At 47.5% G+C, this 17,711-nt stretch overlaps 2 protein-coding genes across 5 annotated transcripts in view; both read left to right on the top strand.

Moving 5' to 3' along the window:
- Nucleotides 1-5,558, top strand: part of LOC310705076 (uncharacterized protein) — a 55,902-nt gene extending 50,344 nt beyond the window's left edge. For all 3 annotated transcript variants that reach the window (XM_083499435.1, XM_083499430.1, XM_083499434.1), the window contains one exon: nt 2,608-5,558. In XM_083499435.1, the coding sequence (XP_083355561.1) occupies nt 2,608-4,448 (1,841 nt within the window). In that variant the 3' untranslated portion in view covers nt 4,449-5,558. The remainder of the gene's footprint in view (nt 1-2,607) is intronic.
- The window catches only part of LOC310705117 (uncharacterized protein), a 134,768-nt gene that overhangs the window by 53,438 nt on the left and 63,619 nt on the right, over nt 1-17,711 (top strand). Inside the window, exons 3-4 of one of the 2 annotated variants that reach the window (XM_083499565.1) lie at nt 15,382-15,464; nt 16,264-16,390. In XM_083499565.1, coding sequence (XP_083355691.1) covers nt 15,382-15,464; nt 16,264-16,390 — 210 coding nt within the window. Of the gene's footprint in view, nt 1-15,023; nt 15,465-16,263; nt 16,391-17,711 lie in introns of those variants that run through there. The other variant, XM_083499564.1, reaches the window with a different exon arrangement.

The following is a 17,711-nucleotide window of genomic DNA, read 5'->3' as shown; positions in this document are numbered from 1 at the left end:
ACACCTTTTGCTGCCATACAACCCCAGATCATCACACTGTCTGGGTGTTTCACAGTCGGTGCAATGCAAGTAGGATGTAAATCTTCTCTGATTCTTCTCCTCTTCTCCGATTAAAGAAACTCGCGTACTTCATGCCATCACTCCAAGCAAGGTAGTGTCCTTTTTTAAAAAAAATAAAGTTTTTTATTTATACAACAAGAAAAAAAAAACACAAATACCAAATTACACACAAATTACAAAAATAACCATAGACACATAATTTTCTTAGCAAACAATAAAACATCTATTGGTCTTAACACTAAAGACCCAACCTCCCGTCTATTCCATATTTCAAATTCATATTACTTATTGCCAATACACACTTTTATCATAATTAAACTTATTCTTAATAAATCTAATTTCTTATATCTTCCTTGCGACTATTACTGAAGTTCCTCGAATGCTGCGATAGAATTTAAACTACTATATTTATTTTTCAGATATTCTTTGAAAACCTCCCATTTTGAAACAAATTCCTGTTTTGATTTATTCTTTATTTTTTCTGATAAACCATCTAATTCGGCATATTCTGTCAGCTTTTGGATCCAATCTTGTATAGAGGGGATTTCATTACTCTTCCATTTTGCTGCGATCAAAACTCTTGCTGCCGCCATCGCATATAAAAAGATACCCTTCCTCTTTTGTGGAATATCCAAATCTGTTATTCCCAGGAGGTAGGCCTCTGGTTTTTTTTATTGAAAGAGATCTTTAGCATTTTTTTGCAGTTCTGCATGTATACTCTCCCAGAATACCTGTATTTTCCTACATATCCACCACATATGGTAGAATGTTCCTGAGTCTCTGCATCTCCAACAATTACTTGACACATTTTTATACATTTTGGAAAGTTTCCATGGTGTTAGATACCATCGATGTTGCATTTTTTGAAAGTTCTCTCTAATAGCGTAACAGTTTGTGAATTTCAATTGATCTTCCATAAATTTTCCCATTGGGCCATGGTTATTGAATGGCCAAAATCCTGGGACCACCTCACCATTGCCACTGTTACCTCCTCCTCCTTGACTGTCCAGTCAAGGAGGAGTCGATAAGTTTTGGAAAGAGTTTTTCTTTTAGAATTTACAATATCAGATTCGAATCGGGACATTTCTGTTGAGAACCCCTTTTGTTTGTCAGATTTAAATTTTTCAAATAACTGATGGTATTGGAACCAGTCTGAAATGTGTTCTCTTATTTCCTCAAAGTTTTTTAATTTTATTTTGTTATCTTCATTTTTTAGAAGTATTTTATATGTTGGCCAGTTTTCCTGAGTATTTTTCCGTTTTACTGCTATGGCTTCTATTGGAGAAGTCTACCACGGGACTTTAGGCTCCATCAGGTCTTTATATTTTTCCCATACAGCAAAGAGTGACTTTCTTATTATATGGTTGGTAAAATTTTTATGAATTTTCGCTTTTCCATATATCAGGTAGGCGTGCCATCCCCAACGATTGTCAAAACCTTCCAGGTCCAGGAGGTCCGGATCCTGCAACGTGCACCAATCCTTTTAGCCAGGTGAAACAGGCTGCCTCGTAGTAAAGTTTTAGGTCGGGTAGGGAAAAGCCTCCTCTCTTAAGTCTATTAAGATCAGGTGTTTAACCATAGGTTTCTTCCCTTCCCACAGGAATTTGGAAATTTCTCTTTGCCATATCTTGAGACAACCTGTCAAGTAAGGTAGTGTCCCATTGTTCCGCTGTCCAGTTAACATGGGTTTAATCTTTTCAACCTTTGCTTGAGAGATAACAAAGGCTTTTTCCTTAGAATTCTAACATTTAGACCAGTCCTTGCACTCAACTTCCCATTACATTGTGCCATGTCATCTTGTATACACCCAGATGATTTTCTTCTGTCATGTAGGCACAGTCTCGCCACTCGTCCATCGTCACTTGCCTTTGTACACATTCCCTGCCTTAACAAGTCTGATTTTGTAGTGACTGAGTCTCCTTATACCTCTTCAAAAATATAGAAAGGCCAACTTTGGTTAAGTTTTCCCCAATCTCTCTTCTAATTTCTCCATAACTGTAGCCTTCTTCACTTAATAATACAATCTTACTCACTTTCTGGGGACCAGTCAACTCTTTGTGCCATTTCTATAATTTTATTATGTTTTACACCCTCACTAAATGAAGGAACACACAAAACCAACCAACTTGATAGCAATCACATAACACACTGACAAAAGTCAACCTAAGCAAGTTGTGCTTTCTTTTTCTGCTTATTTGGATATAATTTTGATAGAAAAGGGATAATTGAACAAACTTTGTTGGATTGCAATCTCGATTGCATTCTTGATCGAATTATCTTTCCACTGATATATAATTTTATGACATTACTCCAAATGAAGTGGTGTTATGAGCCAGCAATCCTCTGAAATACACTTTTTTCCAAAAGTCTTCCACAATTTTGACCACTACTTTATATAAACAAAGCAACATTCAACAACTCTTCAGAATCTCATAATAAATATGTTGGTTAATGACAAAAAATACAGGTAATGAACACATACCCAACTCCCTTCAGTTCTTTTCCATTTGTTCCTGAGGCTCTAATCCCTTTTTGTCTCCATTGCAGATTGTGATGAATTGGAAATTGAGAGCAAAGGTGACAACGAAAAATTCCCCAGAGAGGAGAAGCCACACAAAAATTTGGAGTGTGGAGAAAGCTGCAGTCAGAGCTCCCATTCCACTTCCCATCAACAAAATGTCATTGGAAAGAAACTCTATCAGTGCATGGAATGTGGAAAGAGCTTCCGTCAGAGCTCCCATCTCATTTCCCATCAAAGAATTCATACAGGGGAGAAACCCTATCAGTGCGTAGAATGTGGAAAGAACTTCACTCGTAGCTCCTCTCTCACGTATCATCAAAGAATTCATACAGGGGAGAAACCCTGTCAGTGTGTGGAATGTGGAAAGAGCTTCAGTCAGAGCTCCGATCTCACTAAGCATCAAAGAATTCATACAAGGGAGAAACCCTATCAGTGTGTGGAATGTGGAAAGAGCTTCACTGGTAGCTCCTCTCTCACTTCCCATCAAAGAATTCATACAGGGGAGAAACCCTATCAATGTGTGGAATGTGGAAAAAGCTTCACTCACAGCAGCAGTCTCACTTCCCATCAAAGAATTCATACAGGGGAGAAACCCTATCAATGTGTGGAATGTGGAAAGAACTTCACTCACAGCCACAGTCTAACTTCCCATCAAAGAATTCATACAGGGGAGAAACCCTATCAGTGTGTGGAATGTGGAAAGAGTTTCAGGAAGAGGTCCGATCTCACTGACCATCACAGAATTCATACAAGGGAGAAACCCTATCAGTGTGTGGAATGTGGAAAGAGCTTCAGTCAGAGCTCCCATCTCACTTCCCATCAAAGAATTCATACAGGGGAGAAACCCTATCAGTGCATAGAATGTGGAAAGAGCTTCACCTATAGCTCCTCTCTCACTTCCCATCAAAGAATTCATACAGGGGAGAAGCCCTATCAGTGTGTGGAATGTGGAAAGAGCTTCACTCATAGCTCCTCTCTAACTTCCCATCAAAGAATTCATACAGGGGAGAAACCGTATCAGTGTGTGGAATGTGGAAAGAGCTTCAGTCATAGTGCCCATCTCACTTCCCATCAAAGAATTCACACATGGGAAAAACCCTATCAGTGCGTAGAATGTGGAAAGAGCTTCAGTCAGAGCTCCGATCTCACTAAGCATCAAAGAATTCATACAAAGGAGAAACCCTATCAGTGTGTGGAATGTGGAAAGAGCTTCACTGATAGCTCCAATCTCACTTCCCATCAAAGAATTCACACAGGGGAAAAACCCTATCAGTGCGTAGAATGTGGAAAGAGCTTCAGTCAGAGCTCCCATCTCACTTCCCATCAAAGAATTCATACAGGGGAGAAACCCTATCAGTGCGTAGAATGTGGAAAGAGCTTCAGTCAGAGCTCCAATTTCACTAAGCATCAGAGACATCATACAGGGGAGAAACCCTATCAGTGCGTAGAATGTGGAAAGAGCTTCACTCATAGCTCCAATCTCACTTCCCATCAAAGAAGTCATACAGGGGGGAAACCCTATCAGTGCGTAGAATGTGGAAAGAGCTTCAGTCAGAGCTCAGATCTCACTAAGCATCAAAGAATTCATACAAGGGAGAAACCCTATCAGTGTGTGGAATGTGGAAAGAGCTTCACTCATAGCTCCAATCTCACTTCCCATCAAAGAATTCACACAGGGGAAAAACCCTATCAGTGCGTAGAATGTGGAAAGAGCTTCAGTCAGAGCTCCCATCTCACTAAGCATCAGAGACATCATACAGGGGAGAAACCCTATCAGTGTGTGGAATGTGGAAAGAGCTTCACTGCTAGCTCTAAACTCACTTCCCACCAAAGAATTCACACAAAGGTCAGAAAAACCATTATATAGCTTTAGGAGCCAGGCAAATCCGCACCTTTTTAATCAGGTCTTTTTCTTATTGACATCTAATGCTATTTTAAAATTTGATGTTTTGTGTTTTTATGTTGTGTTTTTATGTTCTAAGCATTCTGAGACGTGTGGGTGTAGGGAATACAGCCACTCTTAAATTCCTAGGGGTCTTTGCCCCCCACATAAAATATTTGAGGAGGCCACCCCCAGGTTTTCTTTGTGTGTTTTTCAAATGCAACCTTTTATTCTTCTGCTACTTGCCATACAATTTCACTTTCAATTTGCCCTTTTAAGAATTTTTATAAACCGTACAAAGGTCATGAGGAAAACAACATACAAGAAGATACAAACATGGACAGGTCCCATCTTTGCGGGCAAAATGGAAAAGTTGCTTTAAAGGAGGCTTTCCCAAACTTGGGTCCCCAGCAGCTCCCGGACTACAGTTCCCATCGTCTCTCCCCATTGGTCCTGCTAACTAGAGATGATGGGAGTTGTAGTCCAAAAACAGCTGGAGACCCAAATTTGCTTTAAAGGGAAAGTAGGCTGGCCCTGTTATTCCCTCTGCTGGCCAAAAGCACTGCCCCAGAATCTGAACCTCCCCCAGTACTCCTAATTGGAATTAATAGAGCGCAAAACTGAAGTTTGATCGGCACTTCAACCTCTAGCGAGCTTCTAGGTGCTTTCTGCACCACCTAGAGTACCCACAGAATTGTGGCTTCTACTGGCAACACACACAGGAGAACAAATGAAAGACAAACACAATGAACAAGAAAAAACCTGGAAAGGGCCATACCAAATGGAAATCCGTTGTGAAGAGGTCACTTTCCCCACTGCTGAACAATTCCACAGGTAGAGGAGATGGAATGCTAGAAGTGTTCTCTGGGGCAAGGGCAGCTGCTGAGAAATTGAACTATGGGCGCAAAATATTACTTCTTTAACAAGTCGCTGCCATTATAGACATTGCCATTCAAATGGTGTGCATGCATCCTGTGATTAATAGTGCAAGGCGGGACTTACCTGGCGCCCACCAATATTTTATTCAAGTTGGCACCACTGGGTTGGGTGGTTTACAGATTAAATAAATACATAAATCACCTACCTTTGCAAATATTCCAGCTTGTCTATATCCTCATTTATTCTTCTTTAAAATGTATTTGCCCTTCATCTGAAGATTTTACATTATAAGCATACAGGATGAAAGCATGGCTTTCTCAAAAACAAGACAAGCCAGAGAAATCTCTTCTTTTCTTTTTTTGGATGGAGTTACAAACTTTGTTGATCAGGGGCCTGCTGTGGAAATAGTGCATCTCGATTTCAGTAAGGCTTTTGACAGAGTCCTCTGTGATATTTATGTGAGGAAGCTGGTAAAATGAGACTGAATAAGGTAACTGTTGGGTGGATTTGATGGACCCAACCCAAAGAGGACTCCTTCATGGTTCCTCCTCATCCTGGGGAAAAGTGACAAGAGGGGTGCTGCAGGGTTCTGTTCTGGGCCCGTTGTTGAACAACGTCTTTATAAATGACATGGATGAAGGAACTGAGGGGATGCTCATCACATTTGCAGACGAGACCAAACGGATCATAATAGCATCCTCTCTCTTCTTCAGCAACAGACAGGGAGACAAAGAACAGTGCAAAAGCACAGCAGAGCGGAAGAGATAAGACTGACTTCCGTTCTTACACTTTCCAAGCCTAGGAAAGTAAACATGGGCACGTGCCATACTAGCCACATATCCAGCAACAGGAGGAGTGAATTGCTAACACACCACACATGATTGCTGGTGATATAAGGAAAAAAACCTGCTCCTTTTTCCTTATGGGGTACCCAAGAGCCCATATACAGTCCTTTTGTACATTCTCTATTGGTAGGAGAAAATAGCAGAGACCAACCAGACCAATTGTACATTCTGGCCTTCCTGAGGCAGCACCATCGGCAATGGCGGAATCCCTCTGAGAAAGCAGCCAGTAAGCCTCTTCTTTATTAACTGTTGCAACAGGGTTCTTCCCCACACGCAGGAGAGAGGAGGAGGACCCCGAGCCCTGCATGCAAGCCCTTATACAGACATTTTTAATTGCCCACCCTGGAGTCCAAGACCACACCCAGAAACATCATACATACATCACAGAAAAGGCAGTCTACAACAGAAATCTGAGTGCATTGTTTTTACCTTGAGAAATATTTGAGTTGACTGAAAGAGTGAAAGAGTCAAAATGGCTTTAGGACTTTTCCTGTGGGTTTTGGACATGTGGTTTATATATATGTGTTTGCTTGTTACATATATATATATATATATATATATATATATATATATATATATATATAAAACACCTATATATCACCTAAAAATTCTTAAAACAATTCCCCCCTTTGAGGATATAATTTTGTAGCCTTATTGGAGTTCACTGATTGGGTCTGCGTTGCTCAGGGACAGGAGGAAGGAAGTCAAATGACGCCGAGGTTGATTCAAAGAAAGAGTTTATTCTGCTCTCCGGATAGCAGAAGGCACTTGCGTGGTGAGTCCACAGCAAGTCCAAAGAAATAAGAAGTTTCATGTAGTATTTATATCCTCCAGACACCCTCTCCCCCTTCCCCAGCCACGTCAGCTTGTACACCAGGTTGACATCACAGATGTTCCTGCTCCGGCACTCTTAACCATAAAAGGGATTTCCTTCCTGCACTCCTGACCATAAAAGGGTATTCCTGTTCCTACTCCTATCTTGGAGCCAGAGGTCACCATCTCTGGGAACACGCTTCTTGCGTTTTTCCTGGACATCGGTCTGCACATATTTTGTGGTCAGCACATAAGATAAAGTACTGACGTGTTTTCTCTGTTCCCCTAGAGAGCCAGGGTCATCCCTAGCCATGACTGATAAAGGAGAGAGCTTGTTTATGCAGCCGTGTCCTTGTTATGCTTTTTGCTCAACAGCTCAAGTTTTATGCATTTTAGAGTGCTCTCTTTTGAAAGACCAAAAAAAAAAGGGTGAGTCAGTTTTAAATTTACTGCACTGAAACCCATTCCTTCAATTTTTTTCTGAAAAATTGTTGCCCCACAAATAATAACCTGGTATGTTGCAAATGGATGCCTTCGTGTAAATCTTAAGAGACTTGCATGTCAGGCCTCTTAAGGTTATTTGCAGGTGTAGCAGTGCACATAGCTGGACATAGGATATCACATAAAAAATAACACATATTGCATTTTGTTACTAAATTACTAGTGGCATTCTAGCACTTTGGGAGAAACATTCTCAATAGTGGTCTCTGCTTTACACTTAGCGGGAAGGTCAAATAATGAGTGAAAAATGCAGTTTGTTTTGTTTCTGCCTTTTTTGTGTGTTCCCACCTTCATCATATCACAGCAGCAACAATCCCTGGTGAATCCCCGTAGGGCTGTCATATTGACCATGTCACCTTGTAGTGGCACAGGTTTGGACATTTCTTGAGAGAGATGTCTTTGCCTTGGCCTTTCTATGGGATTTTTTATTATTATTATAGGCTCTGGTCTTCCACCCAAGGGAAGTTGCTCAGTTGTTCCTAAGGGACCAAAAAGCTGGATACACTTGCCCAATTCTAACGGAGTCCAATTAGAATTTATATAGCCCCATGGCTCGCCGACGCGGAGTTCCGGCCCCACCTGGCGGTGGCGGTCGGCCTGGGCCTTGTACGCATCATTGGCCTGGTGCAGTTGCTCCATCAATAGTTGGTGCTGAGACTGGAGCTTCTGGAGCCAATCTGTCACCGTGGGGACCGCAGATGCTGGCAGCACATCCGGGAACAAACGCAAATGGTAACCGTAAGTGGCCTGGAACAGGGTCTGCTGGGTGGAGGCGTTCACCGCATTGTTGTAAGCGAACTCCTCCAATGCCAAGTGGTCAACCCAGTCTGGAGGTACTTCAGGTTCCGGTGGTCGGTTCTCATTTCCACCAGTTGTCTTGCCCCCTCAGGATGATGGCCCCTTGTGGTGATGATAGGTCCTTGCGATTCCGGGGTGCTGCCCATTCCCGAACTGCTGCCACCTTCCCAGGATCCATGTGCACCCCATCAGGGGAGAGTTGGTGACCGAGGAAGTCCACTGACCACTGGTGGAACTTTCACTTGTTGAGCTTAGCATACAGGCGTTGCTCCCACAAGCGCTGCAACATGGACCAGACATGACCCTCGTGGCGAGCTGGGTCGTGGGAGTAAATCAGAATGTCATCTAGGTACACCACCACATACTTGTCTAGCAAGTCCTGGAACACGTGGTTGATGTACTGTTGGAACACGGCAGGCGCATTGCACAACCCGAAAGGCATTACAAGGTATTCAAACTGCCCATACCGTGTCACAAATGCTGTCTTCCACTCATCCCCGGCTCGGATCCAAATCAAATTGTAGGCCCCCCGAAGGTCCATCTTGGTGAACATCTGCGCCCCTTGCACCCGTTCCAGCAACTCCACAATAAGGGGCAAGGGATACCGGTCTGGTGTGGTAATCTTATTCAGGGCCCGGTAATCATGGCAGGGACAAAGCTCCCTACACTTCTTAACGAAGAGAACTGGAGCGGCGCTGGGCGTGGTAGAGGGCCGAATGAACCCACCCTCCAGGCTCTTGCGAAGGAAGTCCTGCAAGGCTTAGTGCTTTGGCTCCATAAGAGAGTATAGGCGGCTCAGAGGCAGGGGCACCCCGGGCTGGAGGTCTATGCCGCAGTTGAAAGACCAAGTGTTCATTGAGCACTTCTTGGTACTCCTGGTAATCAGCGGGGAGCATTGACGCAGCTTCCCCTGTGGGGGTGGCCACTAGCATCTCAGACCGAGCATGGGGACACGGGTTTGGGAAGCGCACAGTCTAATTGACCCAGTCGATCTGAACATTGTGAGACTCCAGCCAGTCCATCCCGAGCACCAGGGGAAACCGGGGCATTGTGGCAATGTCCAAGGTGCGCACCTCCCGGTGCTGCTGGTGACACAGAACCAAGGGCTGAGTCTCCTGAGTAACGGTCCCCGAGCGCAGGAGCCGTCCGTCAATTGCCTCCACCTGTACCGGTTCTGGCTTGTCCTGGAGTGGCACCTGATGATGGGCAGCGAAGGCAGAGTCCATATAGGAGCGGGTTGGCCCTGAATCTACCAGAACATGGGTGAGAATCCAGGGCCTGCCAGGGGGTATAGATGCACCAGAACCATGAGGTGTTGCAATTCCACTGGTGAGGGCCAATCATGCGATGTCTGCGACCCCAGGTAGCCTGGGCCAACGGCTACTGGGGTTGGCCATTTCCCTGTGGCCGGCGTTTTCTCGGGACAGGATTGGGCATAGTGTCCACTCCCGCTGCAGTAGAGACACAGGTTCCCCTCCAGACGCCGAGTCTTCTCCGAGGGGGAGAGGCGAGGCCGCGCTGCCCCAAGCTGCATTGGCTCCTCCAGCTACTTGGCTGTGGCCGTGGGACTGCTGGGAAGGACCGGAGCCGGGAGTGCTGGCGGCCCTGAGCCTGGCGACGGTCCTCCAACCGATCGTCTATCTGCAGTCTCCGTTGAATGAGGGTGTCCATCATGGCCAGCTGGTCCAGTATCTCATCTGAAAGCCCCTAGAGATACTGGTCCTGAAGAGTGGAGTCATTCCAGGACAAGTCCTGTGCAAACAGCTGACATTCTGTGGCGTAGGCAGCCTCTATGGACTTGTCCTGTATCAACCGCCGAATCGCCCGATTGGCTTGACTCCCCTTCTGAGGGTTGCCGAACGGGGTTTCCAGATGGTTGCAAAACCCTGTATAGTCTGTCAGCAAGGGAGAGTTTTGCCGGAGCAGCGGCAATGCCCACTTGGCTGCCCAGTCCTTCAGCAAGCTGATCAGGAAGAGCACCTTGGTGTGGTCATCGGGGAAATTCGCCCCTGAATATACAGCTTGGTCTGGGCAAGAAACATGGGAAAGCTGGCCAGGGACCCATCGAATTTCTCTGGCAGGGCCACTGGGTACTTGTCAGAAGCTGGGGTGTTGGCACCAGGAGCTGGTAAGGTGTCCAAACGCTGCTGAAGCGCTGTAGCTGCATTGCTTAGCTGCTGAACGGTGTGGGTCAAGAACTGGTTTTCCTGAGCCAATGCCACCAGCACAGCCGCCTGGTCAGCCATGGCTTCTGGTTCCTCCCGAATGCACCCCAATGAAGGGGGAGTGTGGGTGAGGCGGGAGCAAACTGTGCTGGTCCCGTGGGTTACCCAAGAGGCTAGGTCCAAGTCCTGTCCGTGGTCAAAGGTGCAACGTGGAGGCAGTCCGTAGTAGCTGAAGCTGGGTGCAGGGCAGGGAGTTGGGTGAAGTCAGGAACAGGCTTGCAAGCAGGTAGACAGGGTGGGTCAGGAGCTCAGGCAGGAACTAGCAGCCAACAATGTTGCTCCTGCAACTTGGAACTGGGGCTGGCCGGCTTTTATCCTCCCTGAGGCATATGGTGGCCCTGATCCTCTGGTGACTCCCCTCTCTAACCCTGAGCCTCTGCAGCTCAGGAGAGGCTGGATCTTCCTCCAGCAGCTGAAAGGCAAAAGTCAGTCCCTTTTCCACCTCCGAGAGAGCATAGTGGGGGGCAAGGAGGGCAGGTCTGAGTCCCTGCTCTGGTTCTCCCCAATACTCACCCCTGGGGGAGGGATGTGCAACCGCAGCACATCTGCAAAGAGAAGGACATGGGGACAGGTGAGTCCGTCCCTGAGCACCTGGCAAGGCTATTCCAAGAGTTTTCTCCTGGGTTCCAAGTCCTACTGCAGGGGAGGAGGGGCATCCCAAGCCTTGGGGGCTAATCCTGGCCTCCTTCAACCAGAATGTGGCTCCCCAGGCTAAGGAGATGGTCAATATCTGGTTCCACTCCACCCTTTTAAAATTAAAATAACAAAATGGATCCCAACTTTCAGAGCATGTAAACCACAAGTGAAAAGACCCCTGTGCCACTTACAGAAATAGGATTAAATTCCTTCTCCCACCTTTAAAGTAAACCTCTAAGTAACGAAACCAAATCGACCGAAGTCTGCCTTCCTCCACCAATCTGAACTTCACTCTTCAAGCCAAAAGACAACACTTCCCCGTCCCCGGGCGAAACCCCCTGACCTTTCATTGGTAGGGCTGCCACCACACCAGTGGCGTTTACACCAGCTCGGCATGGGGACTGACTGAGCAGGCAGTGAGATGCTTTCAGCCTCGGACACTTGGCGGGTTCTGAAATGGCTGTGCAGGCCAGATTCATGACCCTGGCAGGCTGGATTCGGCCCGCAGGACATAGTTTGAGGACCCCTGGTCTACACTGACTGGCAGCAGCTCCCCAGAGTTTCAGGCAGGGATTTTGTCCAGCCCTTGCAGGAGATGTCAGGGGTTGACCCTGGGACATTCTGCATGCCAAGCAGATGCTCCAGGGCTCCCCATACTTCACTAGCCTTTCAATGTTATGCTATTAGCAACCGTGGATATTCCACCTGCCTCTTTTGAAAGGAGAACACTCACCTGATCAATAATAATAATGATGATGATGATGATGATGATGATGATGATTTATACCCCACTCATCTGGCTGGGTTTCCCAGCTACTCTGGGCAGCTTCCAACAAAATATTAAAATACAATTGTCCATCAAATATTCAAAGCTTCCCTAAACATAATAACAACAACCATCCATTTTCAGTCCTTTGAATTAGCAATTAAGCATTTCTGGAAAGGGAAATGGCATACTTTTGTATATTAGTATGAAAAGCAAGCATAAGAAATTATTACTCATTTACTCATTTAATTTATTACTCATTATTACTCATTTTGGAGGGACGCGGGTGGCGCTGTGGGTAAAAGCCTCAGCGCCTAGGACTTGCTGATCGAAAGGTTGGCGGTTCAAATCCCCGCGGCGGGATGTGCTCCCGTCGCTCGGTCCCAGCGCCTGCCAACCTAGCAGTTCGAAAGCACCCCCGGGTGCAAGTAGATAAATAGGGACCGATTACTAGCAGGAAGGTAAACGGCGTTCCGCGTGCTGCTCTGGTGCCGGTTCGCCAGATGCAGCTTGTCACGCTGGCCACGTGACCCGGAAGTGTCTGCGGACAGCGCTGGCTCCCGGCCTCTTAAGTGAAATGAGCGCACAACCCTAGAGTCTGGCAAGACTGGCCCGTACGGGGAGGGGTACCTTTACCTTTATTACTCATTTTGGCAGAGGAAAGGTCTCCCTTGGGAGGTGGTGGACTCTCCTTCCTTGGAGGTTTCTAAGCAGAGATCGGACGGCCATCTGCCATGGATGCTTTAGCTGAGATTCCTGCCTTGCTGGGGGTTGGACTAGATGACCCTGGGATCCCCTCCTATCTCTCCACTCCTGAAATCTAGGAGGAGCTTCCTTGCCTCCTGCAAAGCCCTTTTCCCTGCAAGCTCTTCCTCTGGTTTCTGGCCAAGGGAGGGAGATGCTCAGAGTCCAGCCAACAGCCTCACCCCCAAAAGGATATCTGGGCATTGGCGTAGCCGGGGGGGGGGCAGCTGCACCCCTAAATGCATACAAAATAATAAAAATCTGAGGATCTGCCAAGCGAGAGAGGGCTGAGCTGGAGGGACTCGGCTTGGCAAGGGTTAAAGGGAACCGAGCTGCCTTCCTAGAGAGGCCAGGAAGCAAGGGGGGGGGCAGGTCCTCCAGAGCCAAGGCCCCTCCCTCCCCAGTCCTTCCCTTGCTTTGGTGTCTCTCCTGCAAGGGCTGCCTCGCTGTCCCCTCCTGGGATCTGGTGAGTCTCCTCTCTCTCCCCCCAGAGGGTGCAGTGGGGAGACGGGGGGGGGTCCCAGGGCTGCAGCAGGGGAGGGTGCCTGGGGGGCCTGATCTGCTCCTGCAGGGGGGGACCCCAAGTCAGGGAGGAGAGGGTCCTGCCAGGGAGGGGCCAGGTCTGCCACGCTCTCCTTCCTGGAGATCAGAGGATCCCTGACTCCCCCGAAATCTCCCTTCTTCAAACAAAGGAGTCCCTGGGACTTTAACTCTGTGTGACATCGCTCAGCCTCATTGCACAACAGAGGAAACATCTGCAAATGGTTTTCCAAAGCTGGACGAGGAGGTGGACTAGCCCCCTGCCCCCCCCCAAAAAAACCCCACAGGGAGGAAGGAAGTTAAGGTGGGAGAGAAAGGCCAGGGATAAAGAGAGGGATCCCAGCCCAGAGTCTGGCTGCTGCATTGGGGACCAGTTTCCCAGTGTCTCCCAGGGCAGCTCCACACGGAGGCCACTGCAGCAATCCCCTCGTACGCAGAGCAGGGCATCCCAGGACCACATCCTCTCTGCCCCAAAGGGATTGTTGCTGGAAAAGCAGCCAGAAATGGGCGCTGCTACTCACTGAGCCTCCAGGGACCTTGGCATCAATGGCTGTGTGTGTTAAGCTATCTAACAGAATAATAATACTACTAATAATAATAAATTACATACCTAAATTCAAAGGAGATGTCTTTGGCCCTGCCCATACCTGGCCCTCAGAGCAAAGAAAAAGGGAGCTCACCCCAGGAGTCTGTCTGGAGAGCGGCAGAGAGTCCAAGTGCAAGAAAAGGAGACAGAAGCAGGGGAGTGGGGGTGGGGGGAGCAACCCATGAGGACCCCCGGGGTGAGGACCCCCACTAGAGAAAAGCATCCATTTATCAAAAGAAACAAATGACTCTCTTGTCATTCGGTTCTGACTTCATGCATTGACTGGAAGGCAGCAGAAACCAGGTTGATTAATCTGACAGAAATCCCTTCAGTTGCCTCCACATTCTGCATTGCTAGAAGGCTAGAGACTTATTTCTTCTCCTCTTCCTCCTCCTTTTTCTTTTCAGAAAGATAGCTCATGATCTGGGATCTGGTGCAGTCCAGCCCTGGTTCCCAGCAAGACTCATCCATGATTCCTCATTTCTTTTCCTGTCCTACAAATTCTGTAACAGAACAATGTATTTGCTTTGTAGGATTTGCTAGAGCTTCTCATTTAGACGGACAGAACTTGGCAGAAGACCAAAGGGTTCCTTCCGATCTCTCAGAGGCTTCCTGAGAGCACAGATGGATGAGCAAGACTCAGCTGGCCCTGGAACAGGAAGAGGCCATGCCAACCAAACTGGGAGCAGTGGGGGGTTATGGAAAAACTCTGTGCAGAAGATCCTGGGTGAGGAGGACACCCTCCGCTCAGAGGTGCAGAGCCAGCAGTTGAGGCAGTTCTGCTGCCAGGAGGCCAAAGGACCGCGAGAGGTTTGCAGCCGACTCTACCACCTTGATCATCAGTGGCTGAAGCCAGAAAGGCACACGAAAGCTGAGATGCTGGACCTGGTGATCTTGGAGCAGTTCCTGGCTGTCCTTCCCCTGGAGATGGAGAGCTGGGTGAGGGAATGCGGAGCAGAGACCAGTTCCCAGGCGGTGGCCCTGGCCGAAGGTTTCCTCCTGAGCCAGGCAGAGGAGAGGAAGCAGGTGAGAGAGACTTTCCTCTGGATACTCCCAAGGGGCTCCAAACAGGACAGAGAACATCCCATAATGGTCTGCTGATGGCCCATCCTTTCTCTGAGAAGGCATCCATGGAATGAGATCTAACACCCTTCAAGTCTTTGTCATTCTCTTTCTAGTATTTCTCCCCATTCTCTGGTTTGAATCCTTGTTTCTTTCTCAGGGAAAGAATCTCTTTGCAGAAATGGACCTGGATTCCTGTGAGGCAGAGAGGCCTCCATTGGACACCAGAGAGAGACCACTGGGTAAGGAGGAAGGTGGCTTTTCTCTGTTTGGTCTCGTTCTGTTGGTTTTCCAATTCATCTGAGGGTTCTTTTCATCTTCTTTGGGGGGAGACAGTTGGGAAGAAGGGTCCAGAGGAGGGGAGATGTATTTTTGCACAACAAACATAAAATGAGCACAAACCTCCAAATGCTTTCAGTAGGTAAGTCTTTCTCAAAGGCCCATCTGTAGTTAGAGATGCCCTGTTTCACCTGTGAGAGATGCAGGCACTCCTGGTGTCCTTTTTACATTTTTTCTCTTGAAGGTGACGGAATGATGCCCGCAAGACCTCCTGATCCATCTTTTCATGGGGGCAGAAGGGAAGCAGCGGCTGTGGAACCAGATCAGGTCAGGGGAAGCTGCCTTGTGGGGGCAGAGGCTGAGGGATGGAGCAATGTCATTTACTGGTTGGGCACAGAGGAATGGTGGGAGGATGCAGCTGGGGAACCAAGAAGGGAAGATGGCTGAGAGCCCAAGAAGTGGAGGTAGAAGAAGGATGGGCGGTCAGAGGGAGAAGCCTGGGAAGAGGAGGTGTCAGAAGCTGAAGTGGTTACAGGGCTTAGTGAGCTGGGAGACTCTGTGGCAGAATGCAGTGCAGAATCAGAGGCAGAAGAGGAAGGAGGCGAGTGGGAGAGGAAGGTCGAGAGGCAGAGGTGAGTCAGGATAAGTAAGAGCCACCGGGGGCTCCCTCTCCTTTTGCCAGAAGCCACCCTCCCTGCTTGTCTCTCAGAGCCAGGAGACCCCCTGCAATGCAGGAATCTCTGCTAGATCATCCAAGACAAATGGCCATTCAAAATAGGCTTATTCCTCCCCCTCCCCATTCCTCCATGAATCCTTTGAATTTGGCTGTAGGGCATTGGGAGGGAACTCCCCAGAAGAGCTCAGGAGGAGAGGAGAAAGTGGATCCTTCTATTGGGGAAACTAGGCAGAATGACTTGAATAAGACAAGGTGGAGTACAACTTATTTGCACAAAAACGAATACCCATAATTTAAACTTAGAATAAAATAAGCATCCATAAATAAAATGTGCAGCAAAGCAATCCTATTGAAACAACACCGCAATTTAGAGGAAGGAAACAACAGAGCATTGGGGAGCAGATCATATTTCTGCTGTCTCAGAGGAAGATATTTCCCTTTTCCTTTTAGGGTCCAGTGTGCTTTGAAGATATTGCTGTTCGTTTCACGGATGAGGAGTGGGCGTTGCTGGATCCTGACCAGAGAGCTCTGCATATGGACGTCATGGAGGAGAATCGTGGAATCGTGGCCTCTCTTGGTAAGGCTCCCTGTGGGAATGTTATAGCTGCCTGGAAATTCAAAACATACCTCTATGGGACCAACAACATATATTTTCACGGAGCTCAACCGTGGCCCCTATATCACCTGGGAACTTAACACCCCCACAATAAACAGTAAATTACAGTTTTTTCTTTGAACAATCTTCCTCAAATTATTCCTTTTTCTACCATGATTGTGTTAGGATATTGATGTTCCGTTCCACCTAAACAGATGTGTGGAGCTATTGTATGTCACATGTCTGTTTACATTCCAGCACAGCTTGCTGGGAACTTCCGTTTGTGTATAGCTTTTGCCTCATGCTTCCTGCTCTTAGACATGAAGGAGAGCAGACATGTTTTTCTTTGTCTTGATCTATGCTGAATAAACTGCTTGTCAATATGCTTTACATATGCCTGGGTCCACCCTTCTGTCGTGAAGAGTTAATTACTCTGCTGATTAGAGGGTGCTCCAGCTTCTGAAGAGTTCTGAAGCTGCGGGTCGCTGTTTGATGCTGTTCTGAGGACCGGAGTTTGCCCGGTTACCAGCCGGTGGGCTGGAGCCAGCTGGGGGCCTGCCAAATGCCCCCGTTTCCCTTGGACGCATCCCAACAGATTGGGCTGGTCTGAACTTCAGAGGCCATCTTAATGTTAGTTTTTATTGTTCAGCTCTGGCTCATCTTGCCTTGAGCCCAGCAGAGTAAAATCCCAGAGTCCGCAAACGAAAGGATGAAGCAGGTATGGTGCTACATTGCAAAAAGCTTTATTCCTAAACTATGCTGAGAGCATACAAATATACATCTTGTCTCTGTGAGAAGCAGAGAGCAACTCTCAATGAAACGACAGAACAAAGAAACAGGAAACCAGTGAACGTCACATCCAGTCTCCCTTTCCCGTGGGAACCCAACAGTAACTTGACTGTGGAATGGAAACATAGTCCCATGACTTGCAGCTGCTGCTCAGTGAGGGAAACAGAAACTAACACTTAAATGTCAGCTTCAGAATTGTTAGGAAAGCTGAGTAGCTTCAGGTTTTTGTTATTGCTCCTGTCAGTCTTGGGTTGACCAAAGAGACGACTGGCAGCGAAGCTCAGGTGCTGCCAGCCAGAGAAGAAGCAGGCCTAGGGAAAGGAGAGTTAGCAGCGGAAGGCAGAGAGGAGGGGGAGAGGAACTGTCATCTGAGCTCTGAACAAAGGGGAGAAGAAAAGGAGAGAGTGACAGACAGCTGTGTGAGAGCTACAGGAGTGAGTCAGACGCTGGAATGCAGGAAGCATTCTCTGCCAAATTTAAAGATACTGGAAGAGAAGGTGGGGGCTTCCTTGCT

Source organism: Podarcis liolepis (assembly GCF_965112155.1).
Source record: "Podarcis liolepis genome assembly, chromosome: 4".
NCBI classification, from domain to species: Eukaryota; Metazoa; Chordata; class Lepidosauria; order Squamata; family Lacertidae; genus Podarcis; species Podarcis liolepis.
The sequence above is the reverse complement of the archived record's forward strand: the minus strand, read 5'-3'. Positions and strand labels throughout refer to the sequence as shown.